Source organism: Diadema antillarum, unplaced genomic scaffold, assembly GCF_040938485.1.
Source record: "Diadema antillarum isolate AM-2024a unplaced genomic scaffold, OU_Dant_1.0 seq00000861_RagTag, whole genome shotgun sequence".
Taxonomy (NCBI): Eukaryota; Metazoa; Echinodermata; class Echinoidea; order Diadematoida; family Diadematidae; genus Diadema; species Diadema antillarum.
In genome coordinates, this window is record NW_027271731.1 from 1238332 (window position 1) to 1259926 (window position 21595).

The window sequence follows — 21595 nt, forward strand, 5'->3', positions numbered from 1 at the left end:
AAGCAGTGTGCATCTAATTAGTATGATTGTTGAAATGCTTTGCATGTAACCATCGATCGTTTGGTCTAGTTTGTTTGTGTTTTTTATGATAACTTTTCCTGCAACCCTTGAATTTTCGTAGACTCCCTATAGGGGAAATCTAGTCCAAATATATGTAAGTCTGATAAGAAAGAGTAAAATATTACGAGTTCAACGGTATAATTTTGATCGAAATCGGATGAAATATAAGGAAGTTATGGCATTCTAAAATTTTGCTATTTTTTGGGAAAACGTCCTTGAACAATCAATATGAATATGCAAAAGGCAAAGTGAGCATGTCATTCCCTCACAACTTACCATTATATTTTGTGCATAAAATTGTGAAATTTCCAGTTTTTCATTCAAACGCAATGCCCGAAGGTCAAATCCTCGTATATCTATTTGATCATTTTCTGAAATTATCCAACCAGGAATAACATTATAATGTTATTTCACATTTCAATGACAGAAACACTGAATTTTCGTCATTTTGTTGTACATGATCAATGGAACATTGTGAGGGTATGACATTGTTAGCTCACTCATTTGCATATTCATGTCCACTGTGAAAGAACCGCAAAACTTCAAAATGTCATAATTTTCTTATTTTTCATCCGATTTCAGTCAAATTTTTAATGTTGTACTCTTACGATTTTACTCTTTTTTATCAGACTAACTTACATTTGGACTGGATTCTTTTTAAGCTTAATGTTTACTCTTTTTTGTAACATATTTGCTGAATATGCCTACCTCCAAAGTCGCTCCACACAGTGTTGAGTAGCGACACAGTCATGTTCTACGCATTATGTGCGCACATCCCGTTCGTGTGTCCTTGTATACATATTGTGTGTGTGTTTGTGTGTGTGTGTGTGTGTGTGTGTGTGTTTGTGTGTGTGTGTCTATGTCTGTGTGTGTCTGAGTGTTATCATTCATTTTGTTTACAGAAAGCAAAGATATCTTTAGGTGATTACAGTGTCAAATGAAGAAAAGATATTAGTGTGTAAATGCTTTGAACTGGCATCTTTAACCTCCCGGTGATTTTCAGATTTTTACATTTGAACGACTATGAATTAGTTATACTGAGGACAGAGTTTCAGAATTTGTGATAATTGGATAAAAAAATAAAAATATTTTCAAAATTTAGAACAACTTGCAGTGAACAAGGATGATGACATGGCAGAGTCACCATAAGAATGCATGAGTTGGGGCTCGAGGAAGCAGAGCAAAAGAAGAAGGCATGCATATAGATTATACACAGGTGAACTCGCAAGCAAGCTGTATTGTAATGGAATTACACTGCTACATTTCTGAAATATGTGAACCTCCTATGTCATCATGCTTGTTCAGTGTAATTTTTTTCAGGTTTTTCAAAGTATTGTTTCTCAGCTTAAGAACCACAATAAATTGCACAAATCTATACATGGAGTTGTCGATTTATGTACTACATGATGTGAAATTATGAAAATCTTCTGGAATTCCCCTTTAAGTCCAGAACAGGAAATAATCTATACCTTCAAAGGAAAGGATACGGAAAATCATATCGGACTTTGAAGAGGTGGAAAAAGACATTGGTAAGAAGAGCAGTCAACCTGTGGTCAAGGAACAGATTACACGGAGTTAAACATCCGGTAATTTCAGAACATTTTCTTGTCTAAAGGTTGCTATATATAGTGACTGTGCCTTAGTCTCTGATGGTTCCATGATCATACTATACATGTAGTAGCCTTTTGTGTGTTTGGCAACCGGCCCTTCTTTGTATAATTTTTTGTTTCTTAATGGACAAGATATTTTATGATAACGGTAATAATAATAATAATAATAATAATAATAATGATAATAATGATGATAATAATAATAATAATAAATTATTACAGTAATGATGATTATAGTGATAGTTATAATAAGGGTAATATTAATGATAAGAACAATGATAATATAGTTATAATAATAATAACATTGCTACCATCAATAATAAAAAAAACTCATGATAGTAACAATAAAATAATAGTCATGATGCAAGAGTTTTTGAGTGCACTCTTTTAAAAAAAATATAATGTCATATACCAGATTACTTATGTTAGCAACGGGAACGGGAAACCATGGTACGTCTGAATGTAATCGGATGCATAAGTAGTAAATGTATTTGCGTGTGCTGAAGTGCGAGTATAATGTGGGTGTGAGTAGGCCCTTATAAATGCGTTATATGCTGTGCGATGTGTTTTAGGGGATTTTCGTATATGGGGGATGTGGGTGGTTGTATAATTATACGCGAGGGAGACATAGATAAAGTAGGATTACGGGAAGGTATTGTATACTTTGTTTATTCGGTTTATTCTGTAAACGGGGAAGCATACACATGCGAACAAACAAACAAACAAAAACAGTCCCAAGCGACTATCATGAACATTTTTAACTCAAAAGCACAACTAGAGGACAAAGGGGAAGGTGTACTGTTTAAAAATAGTGGTTATGGCCATACATTTTTAGTAATAAGTTTGCCCTCCACAGAAATACAACGTACTGTGATTGGTTGACATAGGATAGATAAATAATATACCTCGTAAGATTTGAGACTTAGCGTCATGGAAAGCTTGCCCCGGGGTACAGGTGTGTAGATTTCTTATCGGAAGAAATAAGGTCACACTCCCGATGTAAACGACAAAATAAAAATATGTGTGCATTCGTGTGTCTGTGTTTGTGTATGTCGGCCCTATACGTGTAGTGTATGAGATGCGTTGAATTTATGTGTGTGTAAGTCTTCTCATGTGCGAGCAGGTATGCAATAGGCGATGCGTTCTTCCAAACATAGGATATTATTATTTCATTTATTTTATTTACTTTATTTTACTAGAATTTTAGAAAATGATGCGAGAATAGATATCACAGAAGACGTAAAATTTATGGGGATGCAACAAGTTGCATACGTTAGATAGAGAGGGGCTACATGATAAGCAGAATCAAACACCACAGAATTACACGATGCATGCGTTTTAATGTGTACCGATTGAAAGTAACATTCAGGCTGTTGCTCTCATACAGTCTTTGTACATATTTAAAAGCTCATCCCAGGCAATTATGTTAATGGACAGACTGAGGGCGCGCTTAGAAACGAGTTTACCCCGCAGACCTGTAGGAGCTTTCCTGTCAGTATGTGTATTGAAACAATAACCCTAATTTCACTCGTTGGTAAATTTGCATGCTTGATTGAAATGTTCTGCCTGTGGAGACACTGTCTGAAAGAGGAGCGTTTCCACGGACAGAATACAACCAGGGAGGTGGAATACAACAGAGGTTGCAACGGGTGTAAAGACGTTGCTTTTTTCCTCGTGTTTTTCTTGTTCGTTTTAAACGCGCACAGGTACCTGATGTTACAAGAGCACATGTCTATTCAGAAGAAAAGGTATGATCTTTGCTGATTTTGTTTTTCTACCTACGGGACCTTTGATTAATCAATAACAACCCGTTCTGTTTTGTTTGTTTGCTTGTTTGTTTGTTTGTTGTTGTTGTTTTTTTTGGAGCTTATACTCGTGTTATATGGCATCTATGGAGAGCATAAGAGGCTTACACCCGATGTGACCACGGGAGTTGATAAGGTCACTCTGGGAGGGGATAGCCGTTCTCGCTTGGACGTTGCATGGACACTGCAATCATACATAATGTAGGGACTATATGCGGCGAGCTTCACTTTGAATAATGAAGACGAGCTTTAAAGAGGGTCGGCCTGGGATTCGAACGCAGGAGCATCGGATGCTGCCCTGTAGCAAGGAAAGAATAAGGTCATGTCTCGTAGTCATAGTCAGTGACGGATCCAGGGGGGAGCGAACCGGGTGCGCGTCCCCCCTTTATTTTGTGTTTAAAAAGAAGAAATAAAAAAGAAAAAAGGGGGCGGGGGATTTAATTTTGTAGAGGCGCCCCTCCCCCCTTACGGAATTCCTGGATCCGCCCCTGGTATTGGAGGTGTTTAGCTCGCCTCCAGAATAATGTCAGTGAAAGGGAATTTTGACGTACTGCCGGAGGTCTTCCCCTGCTTTGCCAAATGGAAATTGTCTAATAAACATATTGAAGTATTCATAGGTGGTGCTCACGCTTGCACGTTGGAATGCACAATGAGGAGGTATACAGTATTAAAAATGAAACGAAACTGCATGCCTACAACGAAGTATGATAATATGGTAGTCCGTCTCTCTGGTTTGGTACCCTCTGCGGGGTCGACACCTCACGATAATCTCTGAATTCATCAAAGACATTTCGTTTATATTTTGAGTAATACATACAGCAGTGTTTTCTCTCTTTTTGTGTTCTTTATTCATTATATAAGTACATAAAAGAGACTTGATATATTACTTGAATATATATATATTATGGATTGATAAAACAGATTTCAGGAGTTGCCCGGAGCAAAGGGTCACTAACGTCACCTATCACCATCAATAAGTCATATTTCGTGCTGTCTTCATTAATGTTTATGGGGCCTAACCTTTGGGTGTTGAGTAGAGTAGTTGATAAAGCCGAGACTGAGTAACACCATGGAGCGACAAGTAGCTACACAGTGACCCACGAGAATATATCTTGTTGGAGCGAAAGGACAAAACAAAAACAAAAACTTACACCCCCTCCTACCCCATAAAAAAGATAACAACAACAAAAACGTCATTGTGCATCAAGACTTCATACTCTCTAAAAAAAATCGAGTGAAAATATTCACTCTTAAAGGAGTGAATACAAAAAAGAGTGAATTTAGAGTGAATTTAGAGTAAATTTTGAGTGAAAATGTTCATTTTCACTCGTTTTGGAGTGACCTCAGGGATCACTTTAAAATCTTCGAGTGATCCCTGAGGTCACTCCAAAATGAGTGAAAATGAACATTTTCATTCAAAATTCACTCAAATTTCACTCTAAATTCACTCTTTTTTTGTATTCACTCCTTTAAGAGTGAATATTTTCACTCGATTTTTTTTAGAGAGTACAGACAAGAAAGCAGATGACAATTCCAGGGTAAGATTATCGTTAGAGATAGACATTTCATACCATTTTGTATTCATTCTTGCTATCCATTGCAGTGAATAAAAAAAGCTATGCAATCTTCCATGCATGTACCATATCTGTGCTTGATAGGAAGATGTGTGCAAAAGAACGCTGCTATGCCGGATTCCGGTCATGACTATTTCGCGATATTGCAGTAGAACAACAACTATATGATTTTAGACAGATCAAAGAAAAACAACCTTAAAATGATAGATACGAACTGTTACTGAGTTCACTATTACGTATGCTTACTGTATTGTTTGCATGCGTTTTGCCTTGATGCGGCTGTCATCTTTCTGCAATAAAACCATGATGGAACGGACTGTTAAAGGGTCATTCAGTGTTTCATATTCCTCATGTAGATGCCTTTAATGAAGAGTATAATAGGATTGTGTGTGTATGTGTGTGTACGTGTGTGCGTGTGTGTGGGTGCGTGTATGTGTGTGAAAGTCATCAGAAAAAAAAACACATTCTTACTTCTTCTTTTTTCATGATATAAATGGCTCCTTCCTGAAATGATCCTGTCGATATGAATTGATTAAGACTAATATCAAATATGACTTCAAAGTTGTTTTTATCTATTTACTGTTGCAAATTACTCGCGATATTAAACTTTTCCTGGAGGATTCCCATCTCGCTGTTCGATCCCATCAACTCATATCGTCTTATCGACTCTTTTTGTTTCCTTGATACCCACTGTGCTTCTTCACTCCAATGGATTCACATTTCACAGAGTAGCATTTTAACGACTGAAAGGCTTAATGAAAAGGAAAACAAATAAAGAACGCACTTCACTACTTATCAGGCAATATATTTGTAGACATTTTGACCCACAGAAACACACGAGCAATTTTTGCTTCGGGCGTGTTCACAAAGAAAACTAAACAGGAATAGTTTCATTTGTGGTATCGTAAACTGCGGAAATAATGAAAAAAAAAAGGTAACCTGTAAGAAAAAGACACTACTACTGACCCCCAAATTAACATGGTACGTGATTTGAGCTGATGAGCTCAACAGTTCAATGAAAATAATCAAGTGACGCGAGAAAATGAGTGGAATCTTAATCAGAATTTTGCGCACTCAGCTAGAAAATATGACGCTCGATTCTGAAAATCAGAAATTGCTTCCTCGATGTTAAGCTGTACGTGTCTACAGCTGGATCCTGTAAATAATGAGCTCCCTATTTCCGCGCAATAACGAGACCCGAGAACACTTATCCCTGCCCTGGAAGAGATCATTGTAAATTAGACTTTAATACTCTGACATTTGGTAGCTGCCAACAATATCAATGACAATCCTGAAGTCAAGTACACACCTAATGAGCCATAGATCAGCCGGTTTTTAATTAACGGCGTGGACAATTCTTATGCTGGTAGTTCAAGATGATCACAATCTCCTTATTTACATGCCCTCCTCTATTCTTCCCCCAAGTTAAGCATGCAAATCCACGCCCACACAAACACACAAACGACCATGCATACACTCACACACTCACACACCCACATGCACATACGCAAAACACACGCACACACACACAGCCATCCGCGTGTGTGTAGATTGTATGACAGAAACAAATAATCATTTTAGGTTATATTTTGATATAAGGTTCTTTTGATCATGAACGATTCAAGAGGATGTTTGTCGTTAAAATCTTGTAAAGTTGATATTAAAAGCAAATCTTGCATGCGTAAAGCTAAAATTTTCTTTTCGTCTATTGTGATCAATTTAAATTCGCTAAACAGCTTACGATGGAATAGATTATTAGAAAATTCTTTGAAACGTTATGATGACAATTTTACGCGACTGTTTGACTTTATTCTAAACGCCAGATCTACTGTTGAAAGGGAAGATGCGTGCAGCATTTAATGTCAGTTAGAGTCCGCCATTAGATCTATCGACTTTCCGGAACAGTCTTGCTGATGTTTATACGACTCATACGAGATAGCTGGGATCAGTGTGCGTGTAAGCGCTTTCTCGCTGCATTTGACGACTGTAAGTCCGTCAGTCGGTACGCGGTACGTGCTCGCACTTGACTCATAGAGTTGATCCGTCGGTGACCGTCGTTGGGCGAGAGATAGCGCAACCACCCGCTCACTACACTTTCATCACGTGAACGAGAAAGAGATTAACCCTATCCTCTGGCTCCAGTGTGGCATAGCTGGGATGTTCATGGATCAATTACCTTTCTCTCCTAAATATTTGATAAATTGATATCGAACGACATCCTACCGTGTCAGTTTTCTTTATAGCTTTCGCGCCTCCGGGAGGCAAGTTAAATGAGTTTGTGCTCATGTGCGACTGGAAGCAAGTTACTTAACCTCATTTGATGTCAACATATTTCTGTGGGTAGTCCAGTGTGACAAAGAGAAACTTCTGGTAATCCATGTGAATCCTTAAGCAGTTTTTGGTTGAGATCAGAGGTTTATAAAATACGCGGTTAAAAGCTACTCAAGAATTTGGAAAGAGATTCTACGACTGTGCGCTGGGAATGAAATAGTTCGACTTTGCCGCAATGGCTTTTGTACTTGTTCACGTCACGTTTCTGTTGGTATTTTGTAGTTTGATGTTTAGCGTTTTATGCAAGGAACCTTCCGCGATACCACCGACGATCAGGGTTAAGCTTTGCGGACTTTTCTCAATCCACTACCAGGTGCAGATCGACGACATGAGCTGGACAGAGGGTCCAGCCCGTGAACGATGCGATGGCTATCACATGATCTCTTACTTGCGAGCTCGAGCCATGATCTACGCCATCGATGAAATCAATCACGATACGGACATCCTTGGGGATATTAAGCTCGAGTACGACATCAGGGATATCTGTAACTGGAAAAGCTCCGCACTCCGCGCGGCAACCCAGTGCCTTGGTCTGGAGTACGACGAGGAGGCGATCTCGCTGAACTCCGACGCCGTCATCGCTAACCAATCTGCCTTGCTCTTCATCGGTCCCGACACGTCCGCGAGCGCCCAAACCGTGGCCGATTACGCCCAGAACTTCGGCGTTCCGCTGATTAGTTATTCAGCCACCAGCGCCTTGCTGAGCGACAGGAAGGCGTACCGGACTTTCTTTAGAACTGTCCCCTCCGACTTCCACCAGGCGGCGGCCGTTGCCGAACTTATCGCCAGCTTTGGCTGGAATTGGGTGGGGCTGATCGCGCTCGACAACGCCTACGGGCGATCTATCGCGCTCGACTTCCGACGTCGGGCGACTCAACTTGGAATATGCATCGCAGTGGATGAGTTAGTATCCCTTGAAGTCGATGAAGAAGGTAAGCTGTTTAAAATTGTGTCTGAACATCAACCGTCCGAAATCTAGCTACTCATGTTACATAATTATCATAATAAATGAAACCAAGAAATACATTATCTTAACCATGCCAACGTCACCATGCCTTCAAAGTCCAATAATAAAAACAAAAACAAAAACAAAAACATTCGTAGTGTAGGAAGTGTAGAATTAACGGAAATGATATGTAATACAATCCCTTCCTTAAAAAAAGAAAGAGAGACAGAAAAAAAGTCACTGATCAAAAAAAAAAAGCACCACTGTTTTCATTTTTCTAATTGCTAAAACCGTTCATATCATTTGAGACAGTATCCTGGTTCGGATCAGTTTCAGTTAAATCTATTTCCAGCTCGCTAATGCGTTTTCTGCACTCATCCAATTCTTATTAATAAAAGGAAAAAGATTTTATGTTAATACTGTCAAGAGATGACATCCAGCTTCATATACTTAGTATGTTATATACGTACAGCGTATATGAATATTTTATGTATAAAGGATTTTCCCCATTGTGATTTGAATGTGGTGTAATTGGATCATCATGAATTATTTGTTCGATAGAAAATTGATTATTCAAAAATCCTTATATACATTAGGATTTCATAGTTTGTTTCAATTTCAATGGCTGACTTGTGTTTAAAGAACTCGGAGAGAAAAAGTGAACCGACATGGAAAGGAAACCGTTAACTCAGAATGACTCCCATGTACCACAAACTGTGTTGCGATAGTTTAACATAAGCTGCGATTAAATTCCGCTACTCACCTCTCACTCTAAATATACGTGAAGAAACAAGCTAGCCACCCCTTCTTTCATACACATTCATACACTACCACCACTACTACCATCACCATCGCCACCTAGATTATTTCAATTGCCTGTAATTTATTCAGATGATGAGTTAGAAATCACACAAACATATTATCATTTCTGTTAAGCCGGGTAATTTTGTAAGTCGGTGAGTGGGGTGTTTGAAAATAGGATATTTTAGACCAATGTGACGCAAAGATTTTTTATGTGTGTTTGTTGATCTTTCAGTCACTGTAGAGACATGATAAACATAACAAGAACACCAACATTTTCTTTTTCTGAAACCATGCGTGAGGGAGCAAGAGTTTGATTTTCAACTCAAAACGTTAATCATTAAGGAAGAAAAAATAGTATGATATATGTTGATGAACGCAAACAGAGAAGACTGTAAAACGAGCAATGTCGTAACAACTTTAAGTGCAATGGACGAGCTGCTGATCTTGTTAAAATAGTTTTTGCTTTTTATGCTTTGCCGACGTAAACGTCTGGAGGAAATGTTCGCTCTCGACACTTTGTTTTGGAATGTCGTGAAATAACATTGTAAACTTGAACAGCATACCATCCACGTACAGAGAAAAAACAAAACAAAACAAAAACGTGTTTTAGTAGAGAGTGCAGGTCACGTCTCATTGACAACCCGTCACATACGTTTCCATCATCATCATCATCATCATCATCAACCCCACGGGACAGGTTGAAGGTGTGGTGGTCATGGTCCAAATACTGGGTCAAGAGGCATGACAAACATTAAAGGGGAAAGAGAAGGGGGAGGGGGGTGATCAACGCCCTCTGCCTTCTCTCTCTTTCTTTCCCTTCATTTCTGTATGTAATTCTGTCTGTCTATCTGTCTGTCTGTCACAATTCTGTTATTTGCTTCTATGAGTCTGTACCCATAACCTGATTATCTTTCTCATCACGCCCTCGAGAAACTCGGGTTTGTCGCAGTAGCAGCATTCGTATCCGAGTACCTCCATCTGGGGGGGGGGGGGGATTTCATGAAGTAATTTGTCGGATAAAATATCTGACAAGTCAATTATCTCCGACAAGTTTTGAGAAATTCTTTAGTCTGATTGGCTGATTTCTCTGAACTTGTCGGATATAATTGACTTGTCGAACATTAATTTATCCGACAAGTTCCTTCATGAAACGACCCCCTGGTCTGGTCTGTTTACAAGACTTCAACACCACTCACTCGTCGTCCTCTCGGCAACAACGGAGCTTTGATAAAAAACAGGGCCAAATATAGTGCCTTATATACTGTCAAAATAAGACAGGAGCCCACAGGGAGAATCTCGGCTTCTAAAGTCGCACTACTAAGATTCTTTCGAAGACTGTTTCTAGTAGTCACATCTTTTATCTTTAGGGCAGTATTTCTCAGGACATTTCCCCATTAGACTAAAAAACATAAATAATATAAGGAAGTGTTTTGTAATTGTAAAGATTCGTGCAGAAAATAACCCATTGAGTAGATCTTAAAGGGAAGATAAACCTTAGAGCAATGTGAGTTGAGTGAAAGCAGCAACATTAGTAGAACACATTAGTGAAAGTTTGAAGAAAATCGGACAATCGATGCAAAACTCCACGGTTATGAATTTTTAAAGTTTTGATGTTGGAACCGCTGGATGAGGAGACTACTAGAGGTTATGACGTATGAGTGGACAACAATACCAAGAAAATAGAAAGAAAATTCTGCAAAAATCCATTTTTCTTGAAAATTACAAATTCCATCAACTTGATATTGACATATTATGTTAAGGGTAGCAATTATTCCCCCTGCTTTCTGAAAGCGGTTGGTCCATTGCTCTTTCATAATTCTAGAAAAGTGAATTTTTGTCGAATTTCCTTTATATTTTCTTTGTATTGTTGTCCACTCATACGTCATATCCTCTAGTAGTCTCCTCATCCAGCGATTCCAACACCAAAACTTTAAAAATTCATAACTTTTGCATCGCTTGTCCGATTTTCCTCAAACTTTCACTGATATGTTTTACTAATGTTGCTGCTTTCACTCAATCCACATTGTTCTTTGGGTTTACCTTCCCTTTAAAGAAACACTCGAGATTCTCAAAGTTGCCATTCATCGCCAATGAATATTGGCTTATGGCTGTTTCATACGTTCTCAAGATGAATTATTCGAACGAACTGAAGAGTCAGCTCCTTTATAGACTCTTCAAAATATGGAAAAGAATGGCGTAGCCATTAAGTTTAAGGAGTAGGTCTTAAATTGATTTTCCAACTACATGTACGTATGACGCAGGTGTGGGGTGTTAAGTGTGGATAGTTCCGAATAGCAGAAATACAATGCAGTTTTATATTTCCCCCTTTAAATGTTCTGATTATCAAAAGAAATTACTTGTATACGTAGTTTATGTGTAACGATGTACTCCAAATATATATTTATATATTTCTTTGTGTGTACCAAGACGCAAATTCGAAGTGGTGAATGTGAAGAACAATTGACCCGCTCTAGTTTGTTATCTAATTTCCCACGAAGACAAATGGATAAATTGTGGCAATTTGGATACAAAAATTAATGTGACGGAAGTAAGTGACAAAAGCCTTTCATACATAACTTTTTTTTTACATGTCCTCTATTTTTTTTTTTTGGCTGTGTCTAATTAGGAATGCAGAGGCTTGTAGACGTCTTCAATCAGAACCCAATCCTCGAAGTGGTGGTGGCATTTACCTACACCCAGACGCTGTCATCAATCCTTGAGCAGGCCAACACCAGGCTACCTGGACGGAGTAAGTAAAATGGTCTTTATCAATCACCATGGCTTGGAGATAGGGAAAGAGACAGATGAATACATGTGGATAGATTGATATTAAATTATATATATATATATATATATATATATATATATATATATACATTTGGTTGATAGAAAGACACACAGATCGATCGATCGATCGAGAGGGGGAGAGAGAAACAACCCAGGCAGACAGACAGACAGACAGACAAATCGAACCTGCACAGTTTGCTCTCTTTCAGTTAATATTTTGATTTTAACTGATTTGGGTGCGTAGGAAGAATGTAACGACGTGCGCTCTTGCAACACTGTGTTTAGCTGGGTGTCGTTTAAAGTCCAAGTAAAGAGCGAACAATTATCTCTCCCTTAAAATGAAGCATACACCTTTAATTCTCTCTCTCTCTCTCTCCATGTAATGGAATGATGCTGATATTTTTACCGAATGCTTCTGTCTGTCATCTTGGGGAGAAAGATATAATTGAGACAATAAAGACAGTAGACATCGTGAGACGTCTACTGTCTTCATTATGTCAATTATATATATATATATATATATATATATATATATATATATATATATATATATATGTGTGTGTGTGTGTGTGTGTGTGTGTGTGTGTGTGTGTGTGTGTTATGACCGTGCGAGAGAAATAAATCATTGCCATGGATATGGTCAACTCATATTGAGTGTCTTTTTCATTGTAAGAGGAATAGTGAGGCACGAGTAAGAGAGAACTAAGAGCGAGGACAGACACATTCTAAATTGGTATAACATGTTTTTGTTTTTGTTTGTTGTTGTTGTTTGTTTTCTTGAATGATGCACTGATATGATGCTCAACAAGCTCGCTTTTAAGTAGGTTCCTTCATATTTCTTTAGCATTCATTCACAGATTCCAAACTTAACAGATCGACCACTATCATGTTTTACATATTTGCAATATTCTATGTATGTCATGTATTTCATTTAATTTTGTTATATTTGATGTAATTTTTCATCGAGAAATATGAAAATAAATTTAAATTGAAAATTGAAATTGATATGCAGCAGGGCCAACTGAGACACACAGAAAGAGAGAGAGAGAGAGAGAGAGAGAGAGAGAATGATAGGGAGATGGAAGCAATTTGATACATTTGTGTTCATTATAGGAATATTACAAATGACCTCGTTATAATATGGTGATGACAGCAGTATACTTCTTAAACCTCCACAAAATACTTGAAGTCACAAAGGATTTCAATTATCAAATATATCAAACTCACTTTCCTGTATGGTCTTCCTTTGCGGATTTTTTTGTTTGTTTGATTCTCTTTGAATTTGTTCAACTCCACCAATGAGCGTGTTGTGTAGACCTACAGTTCACGCACGTAGGTAGAGAAATAAACATATACCTGATATTAAGAGAATGGCAGGCTTAAGTGGGTCCTTTTCTGACGAAAAGTGCGTTTACTCTTATACGGCAGCGGAGCTGTGCAGTGGGGATGCAAAATGAATACAGACAATCCATTTCTTCCGGGCATATCACAATAGTGACGGCTCGCCAAATATGATATATTGACTCGCGTTCGGTACAGTCTGCGGACTGGTGCTTTAATAGTTCTTAATTCTGTCACTCACGTCTGCATTCCCGCATTCCCTGTTCCCGCCGCTGAACAAACACGACACTCCCAGATTCAATAGAGAGAGGTTCTGCGCTATCCGCCTATTCTATAAAATCATGCGCGCACGTGGACCTGTATTTTTACCTTCTTTCTTTTTGTGCGTGAGCATGGTTGGCCCAGTATATCGGGGGAGGGGGGGGGGGGTAGGATTTAGGATGACTCGGATGTGTATCAAAACATGCAACTTTGTCTGTTGTCTTTTATAGAAACGAGAGCAACCCTTTTCAATCAATCAGCCAGTGCAGATTTGGGGAGGGATTGGAGTAGAGGTTAATTAGTAAAAAAGGGACCTACTCGAAGAGGACAAAGGTCCATTGACACACACATAGTTGTGACCTGAAATAGCGGTCTAAAATTTCCGGTGTGGTTTCAAAGACCTGCTCTTAGAGAGCTTTGAGATGACACAAACACGCTAATGCGCACGCGCAGTTACAGTGAAGGATTAGGATAATAGTCTCTGCTGCTTTGGAGTGGCGTCGTTGGAGATTTTTTTTTCCGGGGGGGGGGGGGGGGTGTAATACTCACAATCTCGATGGCGGAATGCTTGGTTGACAGACAAGTTTTGTCGATACACATTACTTATTACTGTGCTAGTTGTTAGTCTTTCACATATTAATTTGGAAACCAGCATTATTTGCGTTCTTTGCTCTAGGATTTAAAAGGGAATGAAGTGCATAGGTAAACACTGTAATCAGTAGTTTTATCCTTTTTAAACTTCGTTTAGGTAAATTATTATCCTTAATACATTATTCGTTTTCTTATTTTGGCGCGAATGTAGGAAACTGTTGCCTGTAATGACAGTAAAAACTGTGACTTCCAAGACATTTTAAAGATATTTATATATCCTCTTCCAACATTGTATATTTGCTACTTTTATGCGTATCCTGATAAAGTGAACGTTAAGAAATAAGCCTGAAAAAGTCTTTCAAGACCTCCCATAAGTTTGAATGTTTGTATGCATAATTCACTTTTATACTGAAGTTGGTCTTTAGCGTTTGATTGTCTCTTATCTCTGAAAGGTTGATGTGATTTCTTTGTAATGATTTTGCAAATCGCCAAATATGGGCATCAAAAAATCTTGCAAAAATTAATGAAGAGGTAATTACAGGATAGTTCTAAAGAGTATGTAAGGGGCTGGGGTTTCGATTAAAGTCGCATGAACTAAACAAAACAAAACAACAACAACACAAAAACAAAAAAGATTAAAAAACAATAAATTCTTGTAACATGATATATCTCACCTGCCCAGTTCGCTTGTTCGAATGCGGATCACTATGAATAATAAATGATGGATACGATGGATGCTATGTGGTTCATTCGCTCTCAATGACTTTGAATATAGGTAAAGATCCTACATCTCAAAATTGCAGATATATCGAAAATGAGGATACACCTTTTCACGTCTTACCGTGATTTTTTTTCTTTTGCTGACAAGGAGACGCTTTGAGGATCATCGGAATAGAAGAGAACAATTAATCTCGCTGTTATTTTTCTTCAAGTCTCTTCTCACTCTTACGACTTTGGCATAGACGTCATTACAAAGTGACTCTCAGTGTACGGTCGTATATCTGTGAAGCTCAATGTTGACTGGAGCACTATTGTCTTGCTTTAAGTCAACTTGTTTTCTCCGAGAAAGTAATATGAGTCCATTAGGGCAAATGAAGCCCCTGGCTTAGCCCCATTGTGGTGAAATTAGGCCAATTATTTACAGATTTGTCGATATTTGACAGTGACATTTGTGTCTGGTACTTGCACTTACTTCCCATCTTACCTCCTCTGCCGTAAACTAGGGTGAGCTTGATCGTACATTCGGGCACAGTTTTCGATAGTTGTGTGTATTGCTCCTTCTCCATTGGTGTTCAGACCATGTCTTTAGCTTCATGTATGTAATGCAATGTTTTAGCAGTTGAAGAAGAAGTCACCCTTTCTTCATAACACAACAATGCGAGCAGATGATGTTAGCGCGGGAGGATTATACTCATTCAATTATGATCTTATCAAACAAAGAGATGCGGGATAAATAAAAAAGACTTTAATCAAGTCTTCATAACAGCCTTGTGAATCATATTGTACACTTTACTATAGACCTACTCGGTTTTTAAAGCACTGTAACTCGTGTCAGCAATAAGTGTGTGGATTTAAAATGAAGAAGAAAGATGATTCACTAACTAGTGCTATGTGTCAGGTGCATTCTTGCTATGGCAGTACATAAATCAGCTATTGTTAGGCATATTGAAGCCCGCCATTTATGGCTAAAACAAGCATTAACATAAAAAAAAATCATCCAAACCGAAGACTCGAGTCATCATTATATGAATAAAGTTATATGAACTAGATTTTCCTCGCGTTGGTCCCTGTTAAGTCAGGGCGGACTAATCGAATTTGTAGAGTATTTCTGTTCGCGCGGGCAACGAAATTATGCTGTGTCGGTTTGCAACCTCAACACTGGACGATGCAGATTCGGTGGGCTCTCGGATGTGAAAGGAGATGACCGATTTGATGCGCGTCGCGCTTGTGACATTTTCCACTCCCTCTCCATCGTATATGCAGTTTTCAAGAGCCGGTTGATGAAATTGTGTCTGACTGACAAACAAAATATATAGATGATATAAATAATATGCACATTATAATGGCTTGAACAGCAGAGAGCTGTCCTGTAAAATCTAGTTAAGTCCGAGTTTCTTGTCCAATGCGTCGCATTGAATAAAACAATTCATCGTAAAGTGGCGGGGGAGCATGGTCTGTGTTTATTGAATCGTAGTAAACTTGAACCTGAAGCATGGAATAATGACTGTGATACTATTTGACACCCAGAGTGACTTTCAGGGAGATGGCGACGTCCAGTTGTCGTTTTTCGACGACAGTTGTCAACAGATGACTTCGTAATTCAGCCTCGTCGCCAATTTTCTGCCATTTCAAATTCTGATTCGAGTTTATAGGTTGCTTTATTGAGTGCGCCAACAGTGTTGACTTCAGGCATTTTAATTCAATGGGGTGTAATGCTTTCACTTAATGTCTACATGTCTGTCTTTTTTCTTTTAATATCAACTTGGAAAATCGGTCAATAGTCAAAACGTGTTCTATTGTCTCAAGAGGATACTTTTATACGGATCTGTGAAACTATCACACTCAAAGAAGAGTATAGGTAGATAGATAGATATATAGATAGATAGATAGGTAGATAGATAGATAGATAGGTATATAGATAGGTAGGTAGATAGATAGATAGATAGATAGAAGAGAATGTCACGTATGTCTTTGACTACTTTCATTTTATCAGAGCCATAATCCACCAATGTAACCTGCAATAAACAAGCCTGATCACTTTGAATTAAAAAAAAAAGAAGAAGAAGAAAGAAATCCGATCTTATTCTCCTATGTATGTCTTCTTCCATTCCTACTTGTTGTTGTTTTATATTTCCCTGCATGCAATAACCAAGCCTGGTCACGTGAAAAAAAATAATCCGATCTAATTCTCTTACGTATATCTTCTTCCATTCCTTCGTGCTGTTGTTTTCATTTTTTTAAAATATTCTTCGTGTTTCATGCAGGCCGTACTGAGTGCAGTTTATGGTTCTCCAATATACCCATCTCAAAGGGTATTCGTGTCACTCATGTACTCAGGAATGTTTTCTTTTCGAATTGTGCGCCGGTGTGATGGCGTCAGCACCGCTGTGACGGACCAATCCAGGGCAGGTGTAAAGTTGCGTTATGAATACATTCCCAAAATTGCTCCGTCCTCTCGGGACAACAAATGTGTTTGCTCACATACGCGCGCCCATAATTTGCGACGCCCGCTTGTTTGTATTCATGCTTACTCCTTTCTCATGTTTTTGTTTTCTTTCTTTATCTTGTCTTAACCGTACAGTTGGTGATCAAGGCAAATGTGTTTTTAAAGGTCTCCTTACATGTTGACTTCTGCTGATGTGTACGCATGGATAACACCTGCTAATCACAAATTGTGCGACCGTTTGATCAAAATATGCATCGCATAATCTAACATTAAATGAAAAAAAAAATTGACATTGACATCTGAATATCAAAGACCTACTGATATCAACTGAACTCATCGTGTACATAGAACGTGAATTGAATATCAGAGGACCTTTAGAAGAGAATTCACCTTAGAATTAAGTGGATTCCGAAAATTAGTTAAAATTAGTGAAACACTCGATGAAAGTTTGAGCAAAAAATGAAAACCGTTCAAAATTGATGAATTTATAACGAAGTTTTGAACAGAACGTCCGAGTTTCTTCATAACACCCGTTTGTTTTTGTTTTTTTTCCACGTCAGTTGACTACATTGACGTCACGAACAGTTGCAGAGGTTCAATACATTAGGGGCGGCAAATGAAATTAACAAATCTAATAACTTTGAAAATGTTAACAGACCGTCCGGTTTTCCTGACACTCTCACTGAGCGCACTGAATGTTTTACTAATGCTCACTCCGAATATTTTTTTTTTATTTTTTTTTTTTTTGGGAGGGGGATTCCCTTGACAGTTTGAAGCCAGTGTTCTTTTCAGCATTAATGCAGATAATGTTAGCACTAGCCTACACACTTTCTCATCTCGAGGATGAAATTCTGTAAAGTGATATGACTAGACTCTTTCCTTGCACAAAAAACAACAACAACACAACAACACACACAGACACACACAGACACACACACAGACAGACACACACACACACACAAACACATTCTGTGTTTACTGAAAAACAGTGAGGTATATCCAGAACAACACAAACTTTGTTCTATTCTGCGTTGCCACAAGCCGTAAACAAAGGAAGATTGATGAACCATAACTTAAACATTCCGAATAAGAATAGCACACTATCAAAAATGAAAGATAACCGTACAACGGATATAGAGCAGAAATTCATCCATCAAAAATGTTAATGAGATAATTTGCCTTTTAACGTATATACAGTCATACATTATTTACAATCTTATATGTTTAGATTTAACAACCTTTAACCGTGTGCCCTAATGCGAAAAGACTCCGGTGTGATCAATTGTATTCATGTATTCATTGCTTAATAACTTGCTCACGCATACTTGATCAATTTATTTATCTATTTATCTTCACTTCTACTGCGTCTGAAAGCGACTTTTCGTTTAATCACTTAATTATACATTCATATGTGAATTCCCAAACGATCAATATTAAATTCAAAATAGATTGTAGCCGGGGGAATACTTCCGTGATATTTTGCATAACACCATGCATCAAAGCTATTGCTATAGTGCATTTCTGCTTGACAAAGTGTTTTTGTAATAATCTTCTGATGTCGTTATCATTTCTTGAACCTGTACATTGGATTTCAATACATGTCAAGATCCAAAAATGACCAAGATAATGAAATTGAAATACTTCAATTTGACGGAAATCTGGAAATGACTGCCTCTTTCACACAGTCACATATTTGAGATCGAGTGAAATATGCAAAAGTGTTGTACAAGAGACGTAACTGTGCTTATCTTTCCCCATGCAATAACACAGGTTCAAGACAAAGAAGAAATGGTCAGTGTGAATGCCTAAATTATGTGTTGGAAAATACGAAGTTATCAAATAAAGAATCGCCAAACTATGACACGCCAACCTGAACCAAATTTTGCTAGGTAAACAATATTCCCCCCGCAATCCTATTTTACGTCACTTAAATCTTAATGGATTCATGTTCATTTTATATCATTGATTATGTCAATCATTTCTTTCAGTTATTTTCTTTAATCTTTTGTTCTTTTTTAATAGTTGATAATTTTCTAAAGTTAACCCGTTCCATACTGAATTTTGAAATTTCCATAAACTTACTACACAAGCCACAAGGTTCTCATATGGAACGGGTTAAGTAAAGAGTGAAACTGGTAATCTGTTGGCACCAGCTTCTTCGCTAATAATAAGTACTCTCCTTGTCTAGTTTCAAGGAGGTCTTCGAATAAAAACGTTAAGATCATTGAGGTCGGCCTACCACCTGATCCCTGCCCTATCTAACGAGAGATTAAAGTGAACATCACGATACCGCTTCCAATACATGAGGACTGGAGCAACAGTCACCTGTCTGTGTTAATGCATCATTATTAATTTGCATGATTTGATTGTCATGGTTTGGCCCCTGCAGGATACATCGCGAAAGCACATCTTTTTATTCTTGTGCCTCTTCCTCGTCGGTGCTTTCGAGGAACAGCTGAAAGTTACGGCACAAAACCACCTCTAACAAGTCTAAGTTGACTTCGATGAATTGAGTACCCATTAGATATCCATATTCCATAATGTTACCATTACTTTAATACCATTTTGTTCAAAATTCTGCAGGTTAGTTTGTCACGGCTTACCGATACATCGACATGATCGACAAATCGAAAGATTCAGTCAATCATGAGGTAGTTTTTTCTTTCACATTAAAGGGCTGGTGCACCTGGCGGACTCAGCACTGTCCTCGCAATATCATGCAATATTGTAGGATCACGTGACATGTCATGGAGTAAAACGCGCCTCTTTACGAAATGTGAAGTTTGCCTCAATGCGGAACGGTAATTGAGATGACAAGCGCCCTTCGTGATTACGTCACGCAACGGTTAGCATCGCGACCTTCGGTTCAGTGTTGCCGAAGTCTGTGTGTAATTACTGTTTATTGAGTCAAGCTCTGCGCGTTCATTGCCGTTCATGAGCACGTGACCTTAATTACACCGATATAGTAAAGTATAAACACGTTGCACCCTTCTGTATGAAGGATGAGAGGTAAATGATTTCATGTCTTTGTCATTGTTCGAAAGCGACGGGCGTGTTTGCAATGACAACAAACGCCAGTTTAATTCAATTTCTACGTATGTCGGAAATTAGGAATTAACTTCGCGTTGTACCTTTAAACGTATGATTTTTTTTTTTAGCGCCCATTGTTGAGCGCGATTGGCTGAATCTATATTTAAGAGAAAGTTTGATAACAAAATTACTCATTTTTTAGGATTCATTGTTGAGCACGATTGGTTGAATCTATATTCAACGGAAAGTTTGATATCAAAGATAATTCTAAATTTTCAGAATTCACCTGCTTTTGTTGTTGTTGATGTTTTTCTTGGTTTTGCTTTTGTTTTGTTTCGTCTCTTTTTTCGTTTGTATTATGCACTGTTCAAAAATGACAAAAATTCGGACTTAAAATCAGTTCGACTTAAACATGTTCCAAATGACGTTAGAAAATGCCACCATCATATTGCTAATGGGTGTCTGTCCTCGCACGGTAATAATATGTTGATGGTTTAATATGTTGCTGACCATTAAATTTGAAAGTGAAAGAACACATTTATGAAGAGTTCTACAGTACATATAAAAAATTGTCTTTTTCTTCCTTCTGCTGTGCGTGTAAATCAATAGCCGTAATCGTAAATCGCTAATAGCAAATAAACCTGTTGAAAATGTCACAGAAAATGGAGCAAAGTGTAAAAAGTGGCGAAAACACCTGCGTGTCTGAGTATGCGAGATAAGATTTTTTTTCGGAAAAAAAACCCCAGCAGAAATGATTGTTGGCTAGTTGAGATCCCAGTGACACCCGAGGGCATAAGTGTCAAAGCAAATACCAGAAGAATTAAAAGTCAACACGAGCACGCAATAGAGAAAATCGGTCGGAAACCAAGAAATCAGGTAACCCTATCCAAACAAACTGGTTTTTTCCTGCTATACCTAAGGGTGCCTAAAACTAGATCGAAAGAACAGTCACTGCAAACACAAATTTTGTCTTCATCGCTGGCAGATAAACCATAAATATAGTCTATTGTTCTCGGGCATAGTAGTTCCACTGTTGCTGCTAATAATGTTCGCAGTTTATAGATTTAGGGGCTCCGATCAATGAAGACATGAATGCGCATATCCTGCAGATAAGAAGTAAAAAATAATGAAACATTTAGAAATTCAAAATCATGATTTCTTCTTTGTTTTGGTCCTCTTTTTTTTTAGCTGTTTAGGGTTTATAGAGAATAAGTTGATATTTCAGAACTTTTCTCCCTTCCCCCGCAACTCCCCGGCGTCTGATTTCGTCTTCGCAGCTCATCATGCTT

At 38.0% G+C, this 21595-nt stretch overlaps 1 protein-coding gene across 1 annotated transcript in view; it reads left to right on the forward strand.

Moving 5' to 3' along the window:
- The first annotated feature begins 7403 nt into the window (after positions 1-7403).
- The window catches only part of LOC139740562 (extracellular calcium-sensing receptor-like), a 97392-nt gene continuing 83200 nt past the window's right edge, over positions 7404-21595 (forward strand). Inside the window, exons 1-2 of the mRNA XM_071651147.1 lie at positions 7404-8312; positions 11757-11879. Coding sequence (XP_071507248.1) covers positions 7556-8312; positions 11757-11879 — 880 coding nt within the window. The 5' untranslated portion in view covers positions 7404-7555. The remainder of the gene's footprint in view (positions 8313-11756; positions 11880-21595) is intronic.